The sequence below is a fragment of the Crocodylus siamensis genome, chromosome 13 (genome assembly GCF_052110815.1).
Source record: "Crocodylus siamensis isolate JL-2025a chromosome 13, ASM5211081v1, whole genome shotgun sequence".
NCBI lineage: Eukaryota > Metazoa > Chordata > Crocodylia > Crocodylidae > Crocodylus > Crocodylus siamensis.
The window spans coordinates 28638625-28661664 of NC_143407.1; the positions used below are offsets into that span (position 1 = coordinate 28638625).

A 23040-nucleotide genomic window follows, 5' to 3' on the forward strand; every position below is an offset into this window, starting at 1 on the left:
ATCAAGGTTCCCCACCTGACCATTTACACAAGTGCAGGTGTTGGTATCTAGTAAGTCAGTGGTTCCCAAAGCAGTGGATAAAACTTCAGAAGAAAACCAAGTAAAGGGAAGCTGCATTTTGAAGTTGCAGATCAAATGCAATTTTAAGTAATGGATGAGAAGATCGGATTGATCTACATTCAGAACTTTAATACTCCTATTGACTCCCGCTGCTTTTTCTTTTCAATTCAAATGTGGGCACCTTGGGCACCTAAATGTTGCAAACCCCTGATCTAGGTGCACATCTGCACCACCATCAACTTCCACCTGTTCTTCGACTTATGCTTCTGCTCGCCAGCTGTCCCCTGAACGCAAGGTCTGGACACTCAGATTTCGGTGCTTGTATACTTTTACTGGGCAGCTGTCTCCTAAATGCTGGGTCCAGCAGCCCCCAGCTGCTGATTTTGATGCTCATATACTTTTACTGGACAGCTGTTTCCTAAATGCCGAGTCCAGCGGCCCCCAGATGCTGCTTTCCGTGCTCATATACTTTTACTGGGCAGCTGTCTCCTAAATGCAGGGTCCACACCTGGAGCTCATCCGGCCTGTTGCCCAGACCCAGCTGCCCAGCCCAGGACCCAGATGTTCATCTCACTATTCGGCCACAGGTTGAGGCCAAAAACCCAGCTGTGCGCAGGGCGAGGCGCGCTGCCCCAAGCCAAAGTACAGTCCAGATGTACGTCCCCCCTTCACGCGCAGACAGATGTGGGGGAAGCCCCACCCCCTCTTGCGGACGAGCCCCGCCCACTCTTGCCCGGCTGTCAATCAACGCCGTGATTTTTTTTTTTTTTTTTTCCCGGGGGCACCAATCAGGCTCCGCGACACATGCGGGCTCCGGCTCCGAGCGCGGCCAATCAGGGCGCGCTTGTGATTTCCATGGCAGCGGCGGCCGCCGGCGGAGCGTCGCTGAGGGAGCTGGTCGGGGCCGGCGCCAGGGCCGGGGCCGGGCCGGGTCGGGTCGGGCCGGGCGCTGCGATGGAGGCGGCGGCGGCGGCGTTGCGGGGCTCCCGCCCGGCGGACGCGAGGAGGCGCGGGAGGAGGCGCAGGCGGCAGCAGCCCCAGCTCTGACGCCCGCGCCAGGTGAGGAGCCACCGGCCCCCCCCTTGCACGCGCACGCATGCTTGTGCATGCACACTTGCACACGCGCACGCTCCCGTGTGAAGGCGGAAGGGAGCTCCGCCGGTTGCACTTAAAAACAGATGCTCTGAAAGAAAAAAAAAAAGAGGGGTGGGGGAAGGATTCATTATTTTATCATATCGCTATTATTTTATTCATTCTTCAATCTTTGTGTGAGTGGGTGGTTTTTAATCTGTGAGGACAGATGTGATTTACCGACATCATCCAAAAATGCTTTCGTAGGATCCGTGCGCAGCTGTTGGACGTCCTCCGACAAACCGTCGTAACGAAGCTGTCGCGTCCCATCCGTCCACGGGTATTAACGCTGGTATTAACCATGTGTCTTCAGGATGTGCGAGGCGGTCGTAATGTCACTGACTTGGGTGTATTACACGTGTGCCTCTGTCATTATCCGACATGGATCGTGAAGTGATTTCCTGCTGTTAGGGTGGCTCGGTTACATTCCCCGTGTTCGTGGTACAAGTGCTTTTTAAATAAGGGTGTTATGTAGGTAGGGTGCAGATTCACTTCTTCCAGGGAGCAGAGCTGCCTAATGCACCTCAAAGTGTGGACGACTGCATTAGAAACAGCGATGAATCTAGGTGGTATGTAACAGATGGCAGCTGAGCGGTTGTGGACAGCCATCGTTTCGGGTTCGCCGTTGGAACAAATGTAACCAAGAGGGAGAATAATAGAGACAAGTGTGCGTATCGTGCAAAAAGCCTTGAAATCCTACGTGTGTCATTTTTTAAGTTGGCAAGAGGCCAGCGCCGTATATACTTAATGATGTGATTTATATGCAGCCGTCTTGCTATCTGATAACCTTAATGACATACAAGTGTAAACCGCGTGCGCCAAAACAGATCTGGGAATTTCTGATGAAGATGTCAGATATTATAAATGTGACTCGTATGTGTAGTTGTAATAGTCATGTAGTGTATACTTCATGCTGAAGCAGAATTTACATTTTATAAATCAGATGATAGTTTATTGACTTTAAACTGATTTCAGACTGTTTATCTCTTCACATGAGAATGGCAAAATAATTCGAATCGGTAGGGTTAAGTTTTTGTAGCCTGGTATTTTGAATGGAAAAATTGTGAGGGGTTAGTTTTTTTTACTCTAGTTTAGAAAGGTTGCCAGTGTTAGTTGATACTGTGTATGCTGATGAATCCCCTTTTTAAGGGTTACTGTAGAGGTTTATGAAGAGGGATTTCTGGTTGTAAACTGGTGAAGGAGAGAAGTGGCTCACTTTGGCTCTTATCTCTCCATACCCCATATTGATGCATCTATCCATATTGATGCATCTTCACAGGTCCTGTAGTAACTATAGTATTAGTGCTTAACTTGCTTCCCAAGTGAGGGCTGGGTTTCATTTTATATGTATATATGGCATCCACAATAGGGAAACCTCAAAGTAACAAATATGTAAATTGGCAGAGAGCCTCAGCATAGGCTTTCCTAGTTCTGGTTTGTTGTTGCAATTTATGAGTAACTTCATGGAGATGTCAGTCTGGCATCTTTCATTGTGAAAGGCTGGGATCTTATTTGGTATGAGAAGGAAAGATCAGACCAGGTTTCCCCCCAGGAAACTCTACCAAAGACTTCCCTGGAAACTGCTAACAATTAAGATGTTTGCCATTTACTGTATTTCTATGCAAGGAAAAACAGCAGGATCATGTAACCAGGGAGAGAAAAAATGAGGAAAGGGGAAACAAAGAGCTTGGAGAGGCTCTGCAACATAGAAAACTGGATATGGATTTGGGAGTTGGGACTTCCTGACTTGTAATCCCGATTCGGTTCTTTATTTGACCATGGGCAAGTCACTAAAATCACCTCTCTGCTATAGCTACATATATTGGTTATACTGGGGTGCTCAACCCCAGGCCTGCAGGCCAGATACAGCTCCTGGAGCCAAGCCATATGATCTACTGGGTTCCCTGTGTATCACCAGAAAGTTGGTGGCAGGGGAACGGTGACAGTGTTAATTGCCATTTCCCTGCTGCTAATTTTTTAGACCTGCAGGGAGCCCCACTGGCTGCACAGGGTGGCCCATGTGGGGTCTGTGCAGGGACCCAAAACTCAGTCCCACCATGATAGGATGGGGTCTGCGTGGGGCCTGATCCCAGCATGTGGGATTGGGCGAGGGCAGCATAGGGCCTGATTCTGGTGCATGGGACCCAGTCTAACCTACAGAGCGCCCCCTTGCTACTTATCTGGCTCATGGGACCAAAAGGTTGAGCACCACTGGGCTATACAAATGGTGTTAATGCATGCTTCCTTGCATACAGGGATGCCATGAGTATCGCTCTGCATAATGCTTAGAATTTATAAACTCTCCTCCCCCCACTTTGAGTGAATGGGAAGGAATGGCAGATAATCCTCCTTGCTGAATTGGTTGTTTCAATGAGCTTTTCTCAAAAGGAGCAGTTTGGACAGCTGTCCTCAGTGGTATGCAGTAAATACTTCAGTTATGTTTCTTTGCACAATGCTATAGCATTACCTTGTGGCTGTCAGCTTGCCTATACAATCTTCTTTGTGGTAAACATACATGAATAACCAAAGGCCGGCCATCTGGTTGAACTAGAGGTTTTACAGAATTTGCTCTCTACCTCTGGGTTCTTAGAAAAGCGCTTGGAAATTCATCCTTGTTTGTGATGGCTCTTTGTTTTTCATTACTGTTTTGAACAGGGTTAATGTAGGTCACTTCAAGTGATAAGTACATGTTTATCTTCAAGGAAGCAGTGCTTTCTAAAGTGTTGATTTTTGATTGAAAGGGGTTTCCTGGGGATCTTCACTGTCCATCGCAGTCCTGCTTTTATTGACAGAGTGATGCACTCCTGCTGTCCACATCATTCCTACTAACTCATTTTAAGGTATGTGAGTTACTGCTAATAGAATTTTCTGAAGTGGACCATGGTGAAAAATAAAAGGCTGTCTGCTTGAAAGAACAGAAATAAAGAGCCAGATGGCAGAAGTGAAATGGCACGGTTTTAGATCAATTTGTTTTTTCTTGTGTGTGGATTTGAGTCCTATGGAAGGATGATAACAATTTGCCCAATATGAATGTTTTGCTTGGCTGTTAAAATGGCTGTGATTTTGGCTCTCTGAAGTTATTCCACATCAATGCAAGTGATGCATCAGTATTGGTAATATGTTTATAATCTTGGAAAGTACAATACCAGTATTTTGCCTAGTTATTAGTTAAGTGTTCCTGTAGTCTGCTGTTTCTTGCTCTTTGCATCAGAGGAAAAAAATCTTTCTTATGTATAAGAGGGGCTAAGAACTTCTTACAGTGAGTCTTTCTTACAGCTTATGGGAAAAATTGGCTGTCATGGAGGAGTGGGATTAATCAGTAGCTGCAGAACTTGCCAGTGCTGTGTTGCCTCTATTGAGCAACAGAGACTTGAGCTACTTTAAGCAAAATAAGCAGGGGTGTGTCTTCAGAGACCCTAGCAGCCAGGAGTAATGAAGATTTTCCTCTGCAAAGAAAATGACCAGGTTAGTCCAAACAGCTGTATGGCAGCAAAGCAGAGCCTACTAGAGGTCTCTCTCTTTCACTTCTCCCTATCCCCACCTCCCAGGAGGTCTGGCAACATCAAGATCCAGTTGAGTGGAGAGAATGCATCACTGCCTGGACTTAGCATCATGAGCCCCAATTACCTAGAGTCTCATTGCCCAACACCAGGCCATGTAATAATGGAAGTTAGGACCTGAAGGACTGGTTAATTAGGACATTCGGCTCACCTCCTCCTTTTCTCCACCCCTTCTAACTATGTTTGTGCCTGTAGTCTAACCAGTCTCAAGTGGACTTCCTTAACAACTGACAGGGTTGTAACCTTGGATGTTGGGGCCACCCACTGACTTCTAACAGCGTGAGGTCAGGGGAGATCTAGTAGCTGGATTTTGCAGTGCTGAGGTGCTTGCCCTGTTCTAACCCACTTCTTGCAATTCTCTGGCTCAGACCCTTACTGCAGAGAGACAGGCCTAGAAACAAGGGGACCGGGGTGACCTTCCTCTCAAAACAGGGGTGGGCAAAATGCAGCTGCCAGGCCAGTCTATCCAGCCTGCAAGGCCCCTAAAAAATTTAGAAAATTAATATTAATCTGCCCAGGGCTGCCTCTCATGTGGCCCTCGATGGCTTGCCGAAACTCAGTAAGCGGCCTTCTGCCCAAAATAATTGCACCCCCCCCCCCCCCAATCTCAAAGGGAAAGCAGGACATATTATTCCAAGAGAGGTGGAATTTGTTGTGTTTTGGGGGCGGGGTTGCCTTTAACAATTCTTCAGCATTTGTTGCTTCTACCTGCTGCCCCTGACACTGTCTCTTTTTTTCCTGTTACGTCAGCAGGCCCCGGGGGAAAAGACCACAAGGCTTTGGGTTCAAGTAAACAAAGCTGGATGCTGTAGGGGCACACCTTTGTTCCAGAAAACAGCCTCTACAGAACCAGTGATCCTGGACAAAAACTGAGGCCTACAGGCTTGGAAAGGAGGGGGCCAGGAGCAGGATAAATCCAGTCTGTTGGGGCTGTTGTGAATTGTACACTATCTTTCTGGGAAGAGGTCCAGTTACCAGACTGAGCCACAGACTGTTAAGGAGGAAGTGGGGGACAAGGCTAATTGCCCTAGAATCCTTCATTCTTTTTCAGAGGGGCAGAAGAAGTGCTGCCGCCTCACCCTTGTGCAAAAAAAAGCTGTCTGATCAACCAGCAGCTCCAGAAGATGGATGAATTTGATCATTGCTTGCTCCCTTCCCTTAAGTATGAGTCTATTGAGTTTTTTAAATACTGTTAGTAAGCACCTGCAGCTTAACTTTTTTTTCCTAACCAAAGAGAATTTTTTTTTCCTAATCCAGCCAAATGGGAACTGAAGGAGCAAAATGCGTAAAACAGTAGTGTGAATTTGCAGTGGGCTACATCCTTTGCAGGTGTAAGTTCATGACTATGGACAGTTTGACCCATTGCATGTTTTTAGGTATATTCACTAGGTGGAGAGTGAGAGTTAATCAGTCCTTTGACTTTGTTTGCCCCCCCTCGTAGCCAGCTCTTGACACTAATGCTCTGTGAATGAATTCAGTTTTATATCTGGCTAGAACCGCTGTGCAGATATGATTAGAGAGCAGAGAGGTAAGGTTGGCTTCCAAAGCTTTCTAGAAAAATGGCACCTGGGAACGTCTAATAAACCAGTGATAAAAAATTTAAAGTGTATGTATTACGCTTACAGCTAAATAAGTAAATAGTTTACCCTTTTTTTTTTTCATCTTGTCATTTTTGGTGTGTTGCCACTTTTGGACCAGGCAGCCATTAACAAATTGTCTCCAGTTTCAGGGCGTGGATATCTCTTATTCTGAGTTGTCAACCTTTTATGTTGGAAGTAAAGGTTGCAGTATCAAATTAAACTAAGTAATCCTAGCAGTACTTCAGAACGAACTATATCTCCTCATCATTGAATAATCCATATGCAAAAACTTTAAGTTGCAACAAAACAAACAATACCACAATGTTAACAGTAGAGTATTAATAGGTCAGTGGTGCTCTTCAGGGTAATTCAGAACACTTGTCCCTTTAATCTAGATGGGATTTCTAGCTACATTAATTGCTACATAGATTGCAGCACGCGATACTCAAATGTAAGCTTTAAAAGAGCCCAGTAAATTAACATGAGTTTTCTTTTTGAAAATACAGACCTGTTTCAGGATTTCATATCTCTAGGAAAGAGGAGTTAAATTTGGTTCCTCTTCCTTCTGTATTTGAAAAAATGCTTAGAAGAAGAGCTACCAGAATGCTTTCTCTTGCTCATCGTCAAGAAGCCAGTTTTTTCTGTGTAAGGTGGTTCTGAATTCCAAGCTGAATGGTCTTTCTGGTTGCTAACTCTTTCTTTTACTTCCATAAGCTGTAATTCTCTAAGAGAGGAATCCGTAAAATGACACGAAATGTGTAGTCAACAAGCTAATCAACCCCCCAAGCATGCTAGACCATTAACCCAGTATCCATAATTGGACTTATTATTTCATTTACCACATGTGAACCTTTCATGCGTGGCTTAATGATGCTGGTCTTTAAATTTATGTTGCCACAATAATTTTGCTGAGGTTCCTCAATTTCTGTCAGTTCTTTTCCACTAATCATTGACAATCTCGCCAAAGGTTTTGTCAGTTCGTGTGGGATGCTAATATGTTTGGAATAAAAGCTGTGCAGGAAATTCAGTGTTTCATGGTTTGGTTTGGTTTTTCTTTGGGCCGTCACTGTCTTGAGGTCAGTCCTCTGAAACTTGGAATTCTGGAATGTCAGGAACAAAAATGAAAAATATTACCAGAATCATCATCATTATCCAGATCTCCATACTGAGATCAAGGAACTTGTAAGTGTGGGGGTGGTTGCCACTTCTCCACATAAAGTACCCTTGCCATTATCACTTAGCAAGAGCTTTTTTAACTTTGAAGATATTTTCTCTAAACTACGGTCCATTGGCCACATGACAGCTGGTTCTAATTCTGTTTTTCCATATGTATGATGATTTGCTGACTTTCTGAAAGGCTGAAGTCCTGCATGCACCTACATCAGTGATGGCATCCTGAAGTGTCATGAGATCCTTTTAAGGGTGATGCAGGAAATGTGAGGACATAAGCAGAGAAGGGCAGACTCAGGCTTCAAGGGTGGGGAGATGAGCAGATAGGCTGCTTACAGACATTTAAAAAAAACCCCAAACCAACACACAAACAAAAAAACCACACTGCTAGTTTGATCTGGCTCCACAGCACGTATATAGATGAGGCTCTTCAGTGGAGCTTTTTGGGTGCTTATATTTTAAAGCTGATTCAGTCAGCTATTAGATAAAAAACGCCGGAAAAGCCCCATTAAAGCACTTCATCTGTGCCAAGTTTAAAGTACACCATTTTGGGGTTGGCATTTTTTTGTTTTTTAACATCTGTAAGCAGCCCTTATGGCAGACTTGGGCTCTTCCCAGCTAGTTCCCTCACCCCCACTGAAAGGCAATAAGTACTGCAATAAATAAGTAACATTTTTAAATGAGGTACTACTCGATTTGCAGAAGTTAGAGGTACCTTGAGTCTTAACAATGTTAAGAGCCATTGCTCTACATCTGTTGTAACAACAGTATAAGTTGGCTGCTAGCATAACTCCTGAAAAGAACCCCAGCAAGTCTAAAGAAGGTAGTTAATAACTACTGCATAAGATTTTCAGTCCTTGATCTCTCAGCTTTGTATCCCAGTGAGGGTCCTGGTTACTACCAGATTATGGCTGTTGTGAGTGTTTGAAACTACCCTGTCATCTCGCAAGCAAATTCTGGACCAGCAAGAGTTGGCAGATCCTTTCCTGCCATACTATTGGATTTGTGACGTAGAGAGAAGTCCTCATATTCACTAACAAACCGTTCAGCTTTTTGAGTTTGCTTTTCAGCCAGAATGCTTTCCTATGATGCCCTTAGTTGGGTATTTTTGGTAGGCAACTCTTTCATGGGTTACTCCTGTTGTAAGAACCTATAATAAAACAATAGATGGGCAAGACTGTTCCCACCAAAAAAAAAAGGGCGGGGAAAAACACTAAAGTCCAGCTACCTGGTTATTTGCAGTTTGGGTATCTTGTGATCTCAGAAAAGCTGTTTTTCAGAGGTAATAATATAACAGCTTTTTCTGAGGAAATGGACATCTGTGGAAGTTATTTAAAAAAAAACAACCCTAAAAAACTTCAACTTCCCTGTGATGTATAAATATTAAAAATGTTTACACAGGTAAACTCTTGTAGCCAATCAGGATTTTTTCATATTTTAGATCTCTTGTAGAGATGCATTTGCATTGTTTTAATTAAATCACTCGTGTTTAAGCATCAAGAAGAAATGCCACTTGTTGTTTGACAGTGGTGTTAGGGAAAAATATGTCCGTCCTCTAATTCAGAGTTGAAGCAGCACCTGGTCAAAAGAAATCATTTTTGCACTTGGTGATAGAGGTACTGAAGAGCTGACTGACCTTTGAGCTCAGTGAAGAAAATGTGTGCTCGGTTCTTTAAAAAATGTGTTACTAGCCTACTTTCTGCATGAAAAGGTGAATTGCTTTCAACAAATGCAAACTGTATATAAAGCTGTTAGTGCACCACTCTGTGCCAAGAGGCTGGTGGGGGGGCTTACAGGTTCTTTCTTTCTTGCCCACTTTAAGTAAAACAACTTGGGTAAGTTAGGGGGTTACGCTTCTAACTGCTCTTTAACCCCAGCCTTGGAATCACTAAGCTGACCTTAGCCTAGGAGTGTGATGACTGTTGATAGGAATGGGTTAAGTCAGTGGGGATATGGCAAAATACTTTTACAGTTCATCTGGAAAACTGAGGCTGGTTAAGCTTGTTTCAGTTCTTTTGCAATGCACCTGGTGCTATAGGAGCTGCCTGTCGGGGAACTTCCCCTTGGCTTCCTTGCCTCCGTGCTGCTAGGTGTGCACTTGGGATGATGCATGGCTGTAATCCCTGCATCCCTCCCCCTGAAGAATGTGAGGAGGAAGATAGCAACAACACCAGTTTGGCCTTGCCTCTCTTTACTGGTACCTGGTTGTGCAGCCAGAAACTGCACAAGCTTGCTTTTTACTGCAGTTGTTTGCTATTGCTGATCTGTCTATTAGGAACAGCTATAAGGTAAGGCATCAGCCTGATGAACCTTGCTTAGGTGCTGGTAAAAAGAGCATGGGGAGGATTGAGAGGCACTGGGCTAGCGGTTGAACTTAGTTGGGTGGCAGAACTGGTGGATGTTCTGGGCAGTAGAGGTTTGGGAGTCCTTGATTCAGGGAATATCACATGTACTGCTGACTGAGGTGGAAAAGTTTTTGAGGAAGCCAGTTGCTAAAACTTTGGCTGTACATTAGCATATGGAGCTCTTATACAATTGAAAATGAACGTTGGCTGTGTGTGTTAGTTCAGCACTGAAATAGAAAACCTTAATTTGCCCTAATTCAGACTAGTAGCGGTAGTAGTATTTGAAGTTTTCCAAGACAGCCTCACATCTTTAGATTAGCTTACCCTTCCAGGAGTCTAGTGCTATTGAAAGGATTTTCTATATTAGTCATTCTGTTTTCAGCCTGAAACCTGTATTCCTCCAAATATAAATATCCAGATTTGTATTTCGACACCAGCACCATAAGACTTAAGGGCAGCTGAAACAAGTTAATTGACCCAATATCAGTTTCTTCCATTGTGAAATGTAATTAGTTGATCTTATTTTTCTTTTACTTCAGTGCGAGCTATTACAAGGGAATTATGTGCAGAAAGGACTTGCCAAAATAGTACAAAGTAACTTCAAGTTTGTCTTCATTCCTCAGTGCCTGAGAAACAGAAATTTGTTTCCTCCTCCTACAGTTTAGATAAGAGAAAATTGATGCCAGAAGTTACCTGAAGGTAGTAATTGAGATCCATTTCAGATAATCATAAAAAAAAAAAAAATTTTACAGAAACATACAAATAAACAAAATCAAAATATGGGTTTTTCTGGACAAATAAAACTTTCAGGCCTTTGCAAAACAGACCTGACTTCTAGTATTTCAAACCTGAAGAAAAATAAGAAGCACAATGTTCTTTGTTGATGAGTTTTTAAATAATTCAATTAGCTTTCATTACATGGGTCAAATGCCTTAGTTTAATTATTTGTTATCAGAATCATTTACAGTGAATTCCTACCACTAACGAGCATTGGTTATCAGGTCTTTAAAAGGTAATCTCCATGTCATGGCCTTTAAGTGAGGAAACAAGCACATCATGGTCTGATGACGTGCTAAAAGCCCTTCTGGCCATTTCTAAATTGATTCAGTTTAAACTCCACTCAGAAGCATGAAGTTAAAATGCTTTTCCCAAATGTCATTTTTCTGACTTGCTCTCTTGACAGCTATATTTCTCTTGGACTGGTAAACAGAGGCCACGTAGGAATTTATTTGCTTACTGGTAATGATTACGATATTGTGGACCCAACCTCAGAAGCCCTCTGTACAGTGACAGCAACGGGTTCATAACATGAGGGGGTTTGCTAAATCATCATTTATTTGAATTGCCGGAACAAAAATTAACCTTGCCTGATCCTACAGAGTCCTCCCTCTACAAAAAAAGTAAGCAAAAGTTTCATATTTAGTTTTCAGTTGATTGATGTATGTCCTAAATCTTTGACTAACAGTAAAATCTAGTGGGACATAGCTGCATTAATTTGAAGTCAGGAAAAAAGTAGCATATATTTGCACCTTAGACTAGACTAAATCAGAGATGCATGAACTTTCATAAGGAATGGCTTGCATCAATGCCACAAAAGAACTGCAGGAAACAGAGCTTTGAAATACAGCCCTGTTTGTCTTAGACAGTGACCAAACATCATTTAAAGTCTGCAGCCAATGTGGTCCCAAACCTTTTTATTGCCTTATGTTCCTCAAGCCTAGTTAACAGAAAATTAAGTCTCCAGGGAAACCGTAGCTGTATACCCCCAAAACCAACAGACAGTTGCGTTTTATAGGTGTACATTAACAAAGTTTTTATTAAGCTTAAGTAAAATGGAGTCCACCGTGCTGTGGTATATCTTCACTTGCAATTGTCTTGCACCAGTGTAACAAACAATTTGCCCTCTTATACCCATTCCCTTCAGAATGTGCCAGTGTTCCAAAGATTCTTGGGAAGACTCCTGTCTCCTAAAACAAAGGAGTAAGACCTCTGGTTGGGTCATACTGTGGCACACATGGGCATAAATACTGTCAAAGGAGCACCCTTTAAGCACAGGTATGGAGGCTAGAAAAAAACTGTAGGATTCCAGGTTGTCTCCTAGACTTCATATTGAACTCATTCACTTGATAAGTACTAGCAAAGTGTTTCTAAATTGTTAAGCCCTCTAAACTCAATGTAGAATCTGAATGGTGGATAGGTTCCTATTATAGTAACTAGTCTCAGAGATTATGGCTCTGAGTTGTCTGGACAAATTCACCAGAGTCTACAGGAATTTACAGTCATAATGGAAGCCAGGATGAGTCCATCCAACACGTGTAGAAATGAGCCACTTAGCAGTTAAGCCAGAATCGTTCTGATCCAAATTCTTCAGCAACCTCTAACAGCTGGTTCTTTAAATTGGTCTTATCAGCAGTGAATCTTGCTTTTCCCTAATGTAAAACTTTATTTACTGAGTTATTCGTTAAATCCACATGGTCTTTAGATCCAGGAGCTTATGTTCCCTTTTTTCCACTCCTGCCATGTGTGAAGAACATTTATGCTTCAACTAATAATGAAATAATTTAAAAAATACATTTTTCCTGTCCATTCAGAGACTTGCAGACATAAAACACCTTTGCTTGACCACATCATTTAAAAACAGATATCCAGTGGTGGAATTCTTCCTAGTATTTTCTGGAGTGTAGCTGACAGTTAATTTTGCTAACTAGTACTAAGGTATCAGTTTGGCTACAGATGACTCATAACTTTGAAACTGTTGTAAGAGCTGAATTGTTCCTGCTGGAAAATATATTGGTATACAGGTGTTTTGTGTAGTGTTAATATCATGCCAGGGAACTTGTAATTAATCTCTATCTGAAATCTTGATGGGGTGTTAGAGGAATTGCATGTTAATTAGAAATGTTCTCATGTCTCTACACCACATCTAACCATTTTGTTATGCCTGCTTGTGCTCATTTATTATACTTTGCAAGATCTTCCATTGTACGTGTGCCTTCGAGCAGCAGGCGTTGCAGCGAGTGTTGCATAGTCTGAGGCTCTGCTGCAGTTGCAGGTGGTTGAACTAGTGATGTGGCCCCACTTCTTCATTAGTTCCTTGGAGCGTCCAACTCCGGCGTGTAGGTAGTTGAGACATTGCCACCTTTACCATGCATGGTTCATCATCCCCTGGTGGTAAGGACTGGGCCACTAGAATGTCCATTTTTTTTGCTGTCAGGTATTTTTTTTTCAGCCTCTTGTTCCACATCTGTAGTTGTCTCCTTGTGTGTGACATCAAGAGCTTGGGTGCTGGTGAGAGAGCTCCTGTGTGACTTCAGTCATTAGTATACTGAATGGGGATGGTCGTACAGCAGGTGTCTTGCATCTTCAGTTTGTCTCGATTGTTCTGTCCTGGAAATAATTCTTATTGGGGTCCTAACTCTTGTTTTCTTTTTTCTGTCCCCCCCCATCCCCCCTCAGGTCTCGATTATCTTAGATTTAAGATTTCCATGGCATGAAAATCTGCAGATCATCTGGAGGACCAGACCTGGTTGTTTACAGTGCCTGTTCTTTCAAAATGGTCGGAAAACTCAAACAGAACTTGTTACTGGCGTGTCTGGTGATCAGCTCGGTAACAGTGTTCTACCTGGGGCAACATGCTATGGAGTGCCACCACAGAATAGAAGAACGCAGCCAGCCTGTAAGGATGGAAAGCGTGAGAACCACTATGAGAACTGGTTCTGATTTAAATACAAATAAAACCTTTGCTTACAACAAAGATATGCCTTTAATATTTATTGGAGGGGTGCCTCGCAGTGGCACTACGTTGATGCGTGCCATGCTAGATGCTCACCCGGATATCCGCTGTGGGGAAGAAACCAGGGTAATCCCACGAATCCTGGCGGTTAAGCAGATGTGGGCTAGATCAAGCAAAGAGAAAATCCGACTGGATGAAGCTGGAGTCACAGATGAAGTTCTGGACTCGGCTATGCAAGCCTTTTTATTGGAAATCATCGTGAAACATGGAGAGCCTGCACCTTATCTGTGTAACAAGGATCCTTTTGCTCTAAAGTCCTTAACTTATCTTGCCAGAATTTTCCCCAATGCCAAGTTTCTTCTAATGGTACGGGATGGTCGTGCTTCAGTGCATTCTATGATATCTAGAAAAGTCACCATAGCTGGGTTTGACCTCAACAGCTACAGGGACTGCTTAACTAAGTGGAATCGCGCTATAGAGACAATGTATAACCAGTGCATGGAGGTTGGTTTTGAAAGATGCATGCTGGTACATTATGAGCAACTTGTATTGCATCCTGAAAGGTGGATGAGAACTCTCTTAAAGTTTCTGCACATCCCATGGAACCAAGCAGTACTGCATCATGAGGAAATGATTGGGAAAGCAGGTGGCGTGTCTCTCTCTAAGTAAGTATGAGTAGATCTGTAGAGCGTTTCAAGAAATGCACTTAGTTGTTTAGAGGCGAATTGCACCTTGATGGCTGTAGGCACAAGTTGCACTTTATAGAAAGTGACTTACTGCAAGTTTTACTCTGTATTAAAGAAAGGACATGACCAGCTCTCTGCCAGACTAGCTGTGTGCACTTGCAGCTCCTGGCTGGTGGGTCTTCATTGAGCAAACTGTTATCCTGGGATGAAACCGAGTAGAAAAACCGGCAAATGACTGAGGCACTGGATATTTATCCCTCAAAAAGTGAGGAGGGACTTTACACAGATGTAAAGCTGTGTCATGCATCTGCTTTACCTTTTTTTCTTCTTTCTTCTTTCTTTTTTTTTTTTCTTCCCAACTAAAGGAAACGAGTCCCTTTATTCCATAGGAGAGGTGGTGTTGTAGGTCCTTACATGATACCAATTGTAATTGCAGGCTTTAGAAACATAAGTACTGACAAAAAGCAGCCTTATTCTGCTGCTGTCTGCTTCTCACTACAGCCATGTTTAATGTTTTTTATCTCTAAAACAAGCTTAAGACTCAGCATTACCTTCCACTTGATAACTTGGGAGGCTTTCCTGTTGTCGGAACAGAATTCCTGTAGACTTCTTAAAATTCAGTCAGATAGATGTTGGACCAGGACTAGGGCTCCTAAGCACTAAAAATACAAATAAAGCAGAGGCGAGTTTGCAATAATCCACTATTATAAGGATAGAGTGACAACACGTCAGTAATATTTGCACAAATACTGACAGCAGTGCCTTTTTTGGATTGGTTATTTCCCCCAGTTGTTTCAAGCAGATTAATACACTAAATTATACTCAGTGGAGAAGATAAATATTAAACCTAAAGAATAGTGTAAACCAACAAGCAAAAAATCTGTTTTGCTTATACTGATTAATGCTTCAGAACTATAAATCTAACTGATTAGATAGAATATGTGATTAGATGTTAAAAATTGAAAGCCAGTGATAACTAGCTATAAAAGTCCTCGGCTGGCTAAGCCAGTATTTACCTACAGAGCAATTATATTTATTTATTTATTAAGACTTAAATACAGATACATGTGGTTGATAGAGAAGACCAGTGAAGTATCAGCCTACTGCTATAGAAACTATTACCTTTATCAAATCAAGGGAAAACATAATGGCATGGAACATTTCCTTCTGAGCTACAATATGTTTGGATTATATTAAGAGTCATTAATAATATTGGGGTAGTTCCTAAAAGAGATTGGACTCTATTGAGCTGTATGTTTATACAAACATACTAAATGAGGGACACTGCCCTAAAGAAGCGTGCATCCTAAATCTCTGGACAAAGCTGCTAAATGTGCACAGAACCTTTTTTTTCAAAATAATATAAAAAGAAAAGCTGTGTTGATCCATCTGGCATCTGGGAGGTGGGAACAGAGGGGTTTTGGGGGGACTAGACTCCTGAAGATGGCTAACTTAACACCATTGCTTGCAGTTGTGGTTTGGAGTGACTGGTTTGTGAATGTGGATGTCCTTTTTGCAAATTCCTCCAGGATTCAGTCAATGAAGGAAACCACTGCTGCCAAAAATAAGGTAGAGAACTCTCCCAGCACAACACAGCTCATGATGGGAAGCGGGGATTGAGAGAGGAGGGTTTTCTTTTTTTCCTTTTTTTTTTTTCTTGTGATACTAGACTACTATGTAATGCTTATATTGGAATATGTGGAAGCAACTGGATCTTTTAGGTCAATGACTCCATCTGATATTACTATAATATATCTTTCTGAGTCGACAGGAACTTGTATGAGTCTCACAGCCTTGCAGGCCCTTTAAAATGTTGGCTTTTCTTGGCTGCCAGCTGTGCAGCTACAGCCTTCAGAATATAGACTCTGTCAGCAGTTTCTAACCAATTAATCCTTCAGTAAAGGCAGTTGTGTTTTCTGATGCAACACAGTTGAGCTTTTAAATCAGGAACTCCTAAAAATGTAGCAGTAATTGCAACAGTGTTGTGCTTAGGAGTTTAAGTTACTCTGACACTTCAATTGTGTAGTTTTCTTAAGTATTCATTTTGCCATTTAAACCCCCCCCCCCCAAACAAACTTTAAAACAGCAAAACCTTAATGTTCCACATCCTAGCTACCTATGAGATGTGAGTAATATCTAGTATTACTGAGACATCTCCCCTTCCCCTTCATAGCAGAGTGTTTGTGGGTGGTGCTATGAGGTTTCTTTTTTCCTACAGAAATGTGGCACTGTTGGTTTATTTGCCATGCTTATTGACCATGTTGGGACAGTTAATGTAGGCAGCCACTAGCAAAATAGTACTAATCTACAACGTTCCAGGGTACTGTTTTTGTGGTGCTTAGATTCCTGGATGCAGAATGACCTTATCTAGTCTACATAGTTCTAGATGATCTGTGGTGGATTAATGGGAGGGTGAAAGAGGGACAGGCCTTAAATTTCAGAGTAGAAAAAAATTACTGTTAAACATTTTTTAAAAACATGAAACTTTTCTTGTTGTGCAGCTATTTCATGTCTAACATGCAGCGACTACATTTTCTCATAGCAGTAAAGGGGTTGTTTAGAGAGAATGTGTTTAGTATTCTAAGATTTGGGCCTAACATTTGAAAAATCAATTTCACTTCACTTTCATCAAGGACTATGTGTCTGTTGGGTAGGATGTTACCTTTTTATTAGTCTCACAGGGCGTCTTTATACATGCTCCAGGGTGAAGGATGGGGCACTTTAATCGGAGCAGCTGAGGGAGCTCATTTAACAATCTTTAGTTAAAGTGTCCCCGCTGCCAATTTGAAGTGCGGAGGCACTGAATACATGACATGGAGGCTGCTCGAGCATGCTTATTGGCATCAATTAATTATTTTACTTCAATTATTTAATTCTATCTATAAAGTGCAATTTATAGATTTAATTAATTAACATTAATTAATAGATGAATCAAGCCTGCTCTGATGTGTGCCGATTAGCACATGTCAGAGCAGAGGTCCATCATGTGTAGAGATACCCTTAATCTTTAACCATCTTTTAAATGAAACCAGTATAGGAATTTTTTTTATGGAGTTTCTAGCTTTGACTCTTTCCATCTCTGCACTCAACAAGTGCAGAGTGCTGCACCTAGGGTGCAAAAATAGCCAGCATACCTACTGACTGGGAAGTGACCTTCTCAGCAGCACAGAAGCGGAAAGGAATCGCGGAGTCATAGTGGACTCCAAGATGAACGTGAGTCGTCAATGTGACGAAATCATCAGCAAAGCTAACCACACTTTCTCATGCATCAGCAGATGCATGACAGATAGATCCAAGGAGGTGATGCTTCCCCTCTATGCAGCATTGGTCAGACCATACTTGGACTACTGTGTCCAGTTTTGGGCACCGGGCTTCAAGAAGGATGCTGATAGACTCTAGAGGGTCCAGAGGAGGGCCACTCACATGGTTAGGGGGTTAAACGACTAGCCTTATGTGGAGAAACTGAGGGACCTGGACTTCTTCAGCCTCTGCAAGAGAGGTGATCTTGTGGCTGCCTACAAATTCATCAGGGGGATGCAGCAATGGATTGGAGATGCTCTGCTCACAAGGGCACCTCTTGGGGTAGCAAGGAACAATGGTCATAAAGTGACAGAGAGCAGATGTAGGCTAGATATCAGGAAAAACTTCTTCGTGGTAAGAGTGGCCAAAATTTGGGATGGGCTTGGGGGACGTTAAGAGAAGGCTGGATAGGCATCTGGCTGGGGTCATCTGACCCCAGCACTCTTTCCTGCCTAGGCAGGGGGTTGAACTCGATGATCTGTTGAGGTCTTTTCCGACCCTAGCATCTATGAATCTCATCATTGAATTCTTTGTTGTCAGTTCTTTTCTACGTATTAGCCTTACCCCTTCAAAAGCATTTAATGTTCATGGGAAGACTAAGATATCAATTCAAAATGGGCAGTGGTTTTAAAGAGCTTTTTTGTTTTGTTTTTTTTTTCTTTTTTTCTATTTTTAATGATTGTTGCTCCTTTTCTGAGAGGGTCATGGGGGATAAACTCCAGGTCTGCTATACAGGAGTATGTGAGTTGTGCACATAAAGATGGCATTTATCTGAAATTATGCTGAAGAAAATTCATCAGCACTGAAGAAAGTGTTATGAAGAGTAATGGACAGAAATGGCCATTCCTTAAGAAAATTTTAAGCAAGATGTAAAACATGTATCGTTTTAGGCTGACTATTAAGTAGCACTTTTTTCAACTTAGTTCAAGCCAACAGATCTACTTAAATTACCCCCCAAAACCCAGACTTTCTTCAGCGTTAGAATTTGGGGGGAATCATCTCTCTGATTGCAGAATTCTACCTGGAACATGAGCGTGTGACTCGGCCTTCCACCTGGCCGTGGCCGTTCTCCGATTTCACTAGTGGTTGAAGAGAGCAAGCTTCTGCTCCAATTGGATCTGTCTTCACAACACTGGTAATTCATCCCATCTGTAGTCCCTTGATCTGATAGCATGGATGTTTGTGTGTAAGTACCATGGACAGGGACTGCTGTAGGCAAGGCCAGGAGATTCTTCTGCAAAACAGAAGACAGGTACCCCAAAAAAACCTTTTATATCTAAATGGAGAAAGTTTTTTATGGGTGGTTCTAGCAGGGACCCAACCAAGCCCCATACTTACCAGGGCAGCAACCACCAGTGTGCTCCGCAGGCGGCAGGCTTACAGCTGGTCTGGCGGGAAAGCAGTGAGCCTGCAAAATGATGGGGTGCTCTGCCGCTTCCCTGTCCACAGGGTGAAAGAAGTGGCCATCAGGGAGTAGGCTCACAGCTGGCCCCTTTCCCAGGCTGGAGCAAGAGTTGGAGCCGCGGCTGTGTGCAAGCACAGAGCGCAGCCAGCAAAGCGGGCAGGTGGCAAAAACAGACTCTGCCACCTAGGGCCTGAGAGCCACAGGTGCAAATGCTAACAAGCCCCTCTGGGCTCTTAATGCCTGTCAGCAAGCACAAGACACAGGGGGGCAGGCAGGGATCCAAGCTGGCCTGGGCCAACCCAGAGCTTCCAGTACAAAAGAGTGCCAGCCCCAGAGGAGTGGGGAACACTGGTACAGGCACTGGCTTACACTACATCTCCCCACCAGAACCCAGGATCTGGATCGAGGACCAGCAAGCCATTGACCCTACGCTGGGAACACTGACCAACCCTCAGCCACAGAGGTCAGGTACGCCTAGAAGCCTCACAGAGGTTTGTGGTACCTGTGGCCCCTGATTATTCAAAGGGCCCATCCCAGAACAGAGCAGCCCACTTGGACTTGGCTCATGGAAGGGGATAAACCCCAGAAGAGCTGATCACCTCAGACGAAACAACCGAGGTACACTGCTGGGTCAAAGAGTCCTGAAGCGGGCATAAACGACATTATTTGAGTTATAGTTGTGTATTTGCTTCTCTCTATTATGGACCCACTTGCCTAACACACAAGCCAGATGCCTAATGAGACCAGGTGCCCACGCCAATCACTGATGACACCCAAGTGGAAAGGGGTGGGGTGTAGGAGGGCAGAGCCCCACAGAAAACTTGCAGGCATCAGAGTCCACATCTCAATGAACCCCAGATTACCTGACAGGTTTTTTTCCAGTAGCACCAAGTCACAGTGGGCAAGACACGGAACAGTAAACACCCGCTGAATGTGCGGCATCTGGGCCTTACCCCCGGTGCATGGGTGACTGGTGCTTCCTGAGTTTGGTGGGGGACACCCACAGAAGCCGCCAGCAGCATCGGTGGTGGGGACAGAGCTGGCACACTGCCGCAGATGCCGGTGGTGGTGGGGATGTGCCCCCAGCCCCCCCTCCAGTTGCCTGTGTTCCAGTGTGGCTGCTTGGCAAGGGTCCCTTTACAGTGGCTTACAACAGCCTGGACTACTTGGAGGCTAGATTCTTGACTATTTGGTGCATTTGAAACCCTTGGTTCAGTCTTGCATGGAGGCATCCAAGTGCCTCAGAAATTGGTCAAATGTTTTCCTGCTTGAACCTCCAAAAGCTCCATGTTTCCCTTGGTGTATTTCATGTCATTATGATGCAGTCTTCCTAGTTCCAACTTGCTTCATTTTGAAGACCAAAGAAGCTTCAAGTTCTTGCGGCCAGCCCTTCATATGTGACATTTCACAGGGTTTCAGGTGGTGCTGAAATTGACCTTGAGATCTTCTCCAAGGTGATTTCAGTTTTTTATGAAATTGTATTAATTTTTCTGTCATCTTCTGCCCAAGGCTTACTTTCAGATCAGACACTTAAGACTATCTCCTACTTAGGATGCACATGCAATTTAATTTCTGTTTGATCTTATGAACTCTTGTTTAATCATCTTCACTGAATTTTTGCTCATAATCCTGCTAAGGAGTCAGGAAATAGAACCTGGCAATTCACTTTTTAAATGTGACGTTAATTAAAATGGTTACAATCAAGTGAATAAGTGTGGCCCAGAGGAAAACAGTGCAATTTATTTTGGGTAAAACCAGTTTGCTTCAGTAGCCTGCAATGGCATCAGAACTAAAGAAGTAAAAAAAATCTTTGGGATGGAACCTGGAGAATGAACTCTTGCTATGGCCCTTTAAAACTATAACCACCTAGAAGTCGTGGCTAGGGTACGACATACGCCCCAGCTTCCATAGTCTGGTCCTGATTGGTTGGTCAAAAGTCCAGGCTGGAGTCCAGCGGGGACATGGAGTGGCACACTGCACCAGGCAGGCGATTGGGCAGGCACCACTGCTGCTGTGCGGGAGCAATGTGGGCCACCCCACTGCACATGGCATGTCCTCGCTCCAGCACAGCAGCAGTGGTGCCTGTCCAACCGAAGGCCTGGCACACCATGCCACTCTGCCTTCCCACTGGACTCTGGCCCAGGACTTTTGACCAACCAGCTGGGATCAGACTACAGAAGCTGGGACTGTTCTGGGTTGCCCAGGATGTGTGGTCACCCTAGTAATGGTGGACCTTGACACTTGACAGAAGAACATGAAGGGGCATATTTGAGGAAACTGTCTATTAGAATAAAGTAGCCAGACACTGGAGGACACAGGTGTGCTATGGAAGAGATGCCACATGCAGGAAGGAAGTAGGAAGGAAGATTCCTTAGACTCTGACTGTGCCCCAGTGACTTGCTGCTAAGGCATGGTGAGGAAACTAGAAGGGAGCAATGTGTAGGTGCTTTGCCCAGATCTCTGTATCTTTTGGGCCATCTAAGGTAGAATGATGGTTGTATTTAGAAATACGGTTTGTTTGGTTTTTTTTGGCAAAATCAGTGCACTTCAACTATTGTGTATTGTAGAAGAGAGGGAAATGAGTGCTCAGAAGGTTTGAGCTCTGGAAAAGGGTGTGCTTAACTGCTGAGTTGTCCTTTGTCAGATAGGGTGGAGATGGTCAGAAATGGTCCTGGGGACCTAGGGTAGTTGGATCTTGAAGTACCACATCAGTCAAGGGGAGTCAGACAGTCTCTGCCCAGGAAATGTGCCAGAGAAAGATAGTGGTGGATCCTACTTTGGGCAAGAAATTTTAAAAGCACAGGGGCCCAGTGTTGGGATCCCACCACAGCAACTAGTGACCAGGCTTGCGACAGGCAAGATTAAACTGGCTATCTCTGTTTTTTATTTCCAGCTGCAGTTGGCTATTTCAAAGGCCATTTCATCACAGAGAAGACTTAGTGGTTAGCACAGTGCATCTTGGTCTGTTAAAACCATTGGAGAGTTTAACTTTCCCACTGAATATTGCTGTCTTCTGTTAAAACTCAAGCAGGATTCCTCAGTGCTTTTAAATAATGTTCTTGTTCCTGCAGTTTGCAGACTGGCATTGAGGAGTTAACCCACTAGCCATCAAACACTGTGCATTAGATTTGGCCTTTAGAGCAGATGCCAATCTCAGGACGTCATTGCTGCAATCCCTGTTCATCTACTGTAGCTGAAGCACCTTGGCTCGCAGACCTGATTTACACTTGGATCCATGCTGACACATTTACCTTTCCTAGTAACTGGTTCTTGAGTACACTTTCAGTATGGATCCCATGATCTTTGCTGTTTTGAATCCTCAGCTAACATAGGCTTTATGCCAGCACACAGGAACATAAAAAGGGAACAGGGAAATGTCACAGCTTTGATGGAAACTTTTTTTGAAGACTCTAATCTTGCATGCATGAGGTTCAGGCAGAACTGCATTGGGATTCACACTGACCACAGCACCTTGCAGATTCACAGTTACTGGAGGGTAATTAACTATTCTGTACTTAAGATAACAAGGGGTCTTTGCACTCAGTCTTCTGAACTAATAAAATAAGAGGTGGAATTGTAGGCAAGGAGCCAGATGGCAATGTTTGTGATAAGGAGATGCTCTCTAGTAAGCTTTTTATGTGCAAGGGGAGACTGGTCAAAGGAAATAAGAATTTGATTAAATTCTGTTGGTGTTGGTGATCTTTTCCCTGAGCTGAGGAGCCTTGTGGTTCTGAAATGTAATGTTGTCCCTTAATTGGCTGGGTGACTTGCCTTGAAAATTTCTCAGCTTTGTTTTCAATTGTTATAACTTGCCATCATCACTTATTCATCCTTTTAGTCCCCCCACTCAGCAGGCTATAGGCTGACATTGGAGCCACGCCACCTTGTTCTGAACTCAGCCTCCTAGTTGGTGTCCTTTGTTTAAAAAGGACCTTTTAGAGTTCAGATTTTACACCCCTGGATAATGGACGTCTTCAGTCCCTCCCCCATCCCCACTCTGCCATTATTTAAAAATTTGACTTAAATCAGTTTTTGAGGGGGGTGCTTTTCTGAGTGAAAGCTTATGACAA

The 23040-nt window shown here is 43.5% G+C and overlaps 1 protein-coding gene across 5 annotated transcripts in view; it reads left to right on the top strand.

The window, feature by feature from the left end:
* The first annotated feature begins 929 nt into the window (after positions 1–929).
* The window catches only part of TPST1 (tyrosylprotein sulfotransferase 1), a 54763-nt gene continuing 32652 nt past the window's right edge, over positions 930–23040 (top strand). For 4 of the 5 annotated variants that reach the window (XR_016438912.1, XM_090025813.1, XM_090025814.1 and 1 more), the window contains exons 1-2: positions 930–1119; positions 13303–14244. Coding sequence is in view for 4 of the 5 variants with exons in the window: in XM_090025813.1 (XP_089881939.1) it covers positions 13337–14244 (908 nt within the window). In the remaining variant the exon portion in view is untranslated. Of the gene's footprint in view, positions 1120–1398; positions 1472–13302; positions 14245–23040 lie in introns of all 5 variants that reach the window. The other variant, XM_090025811.1, reaches the window with a different exon arrangement.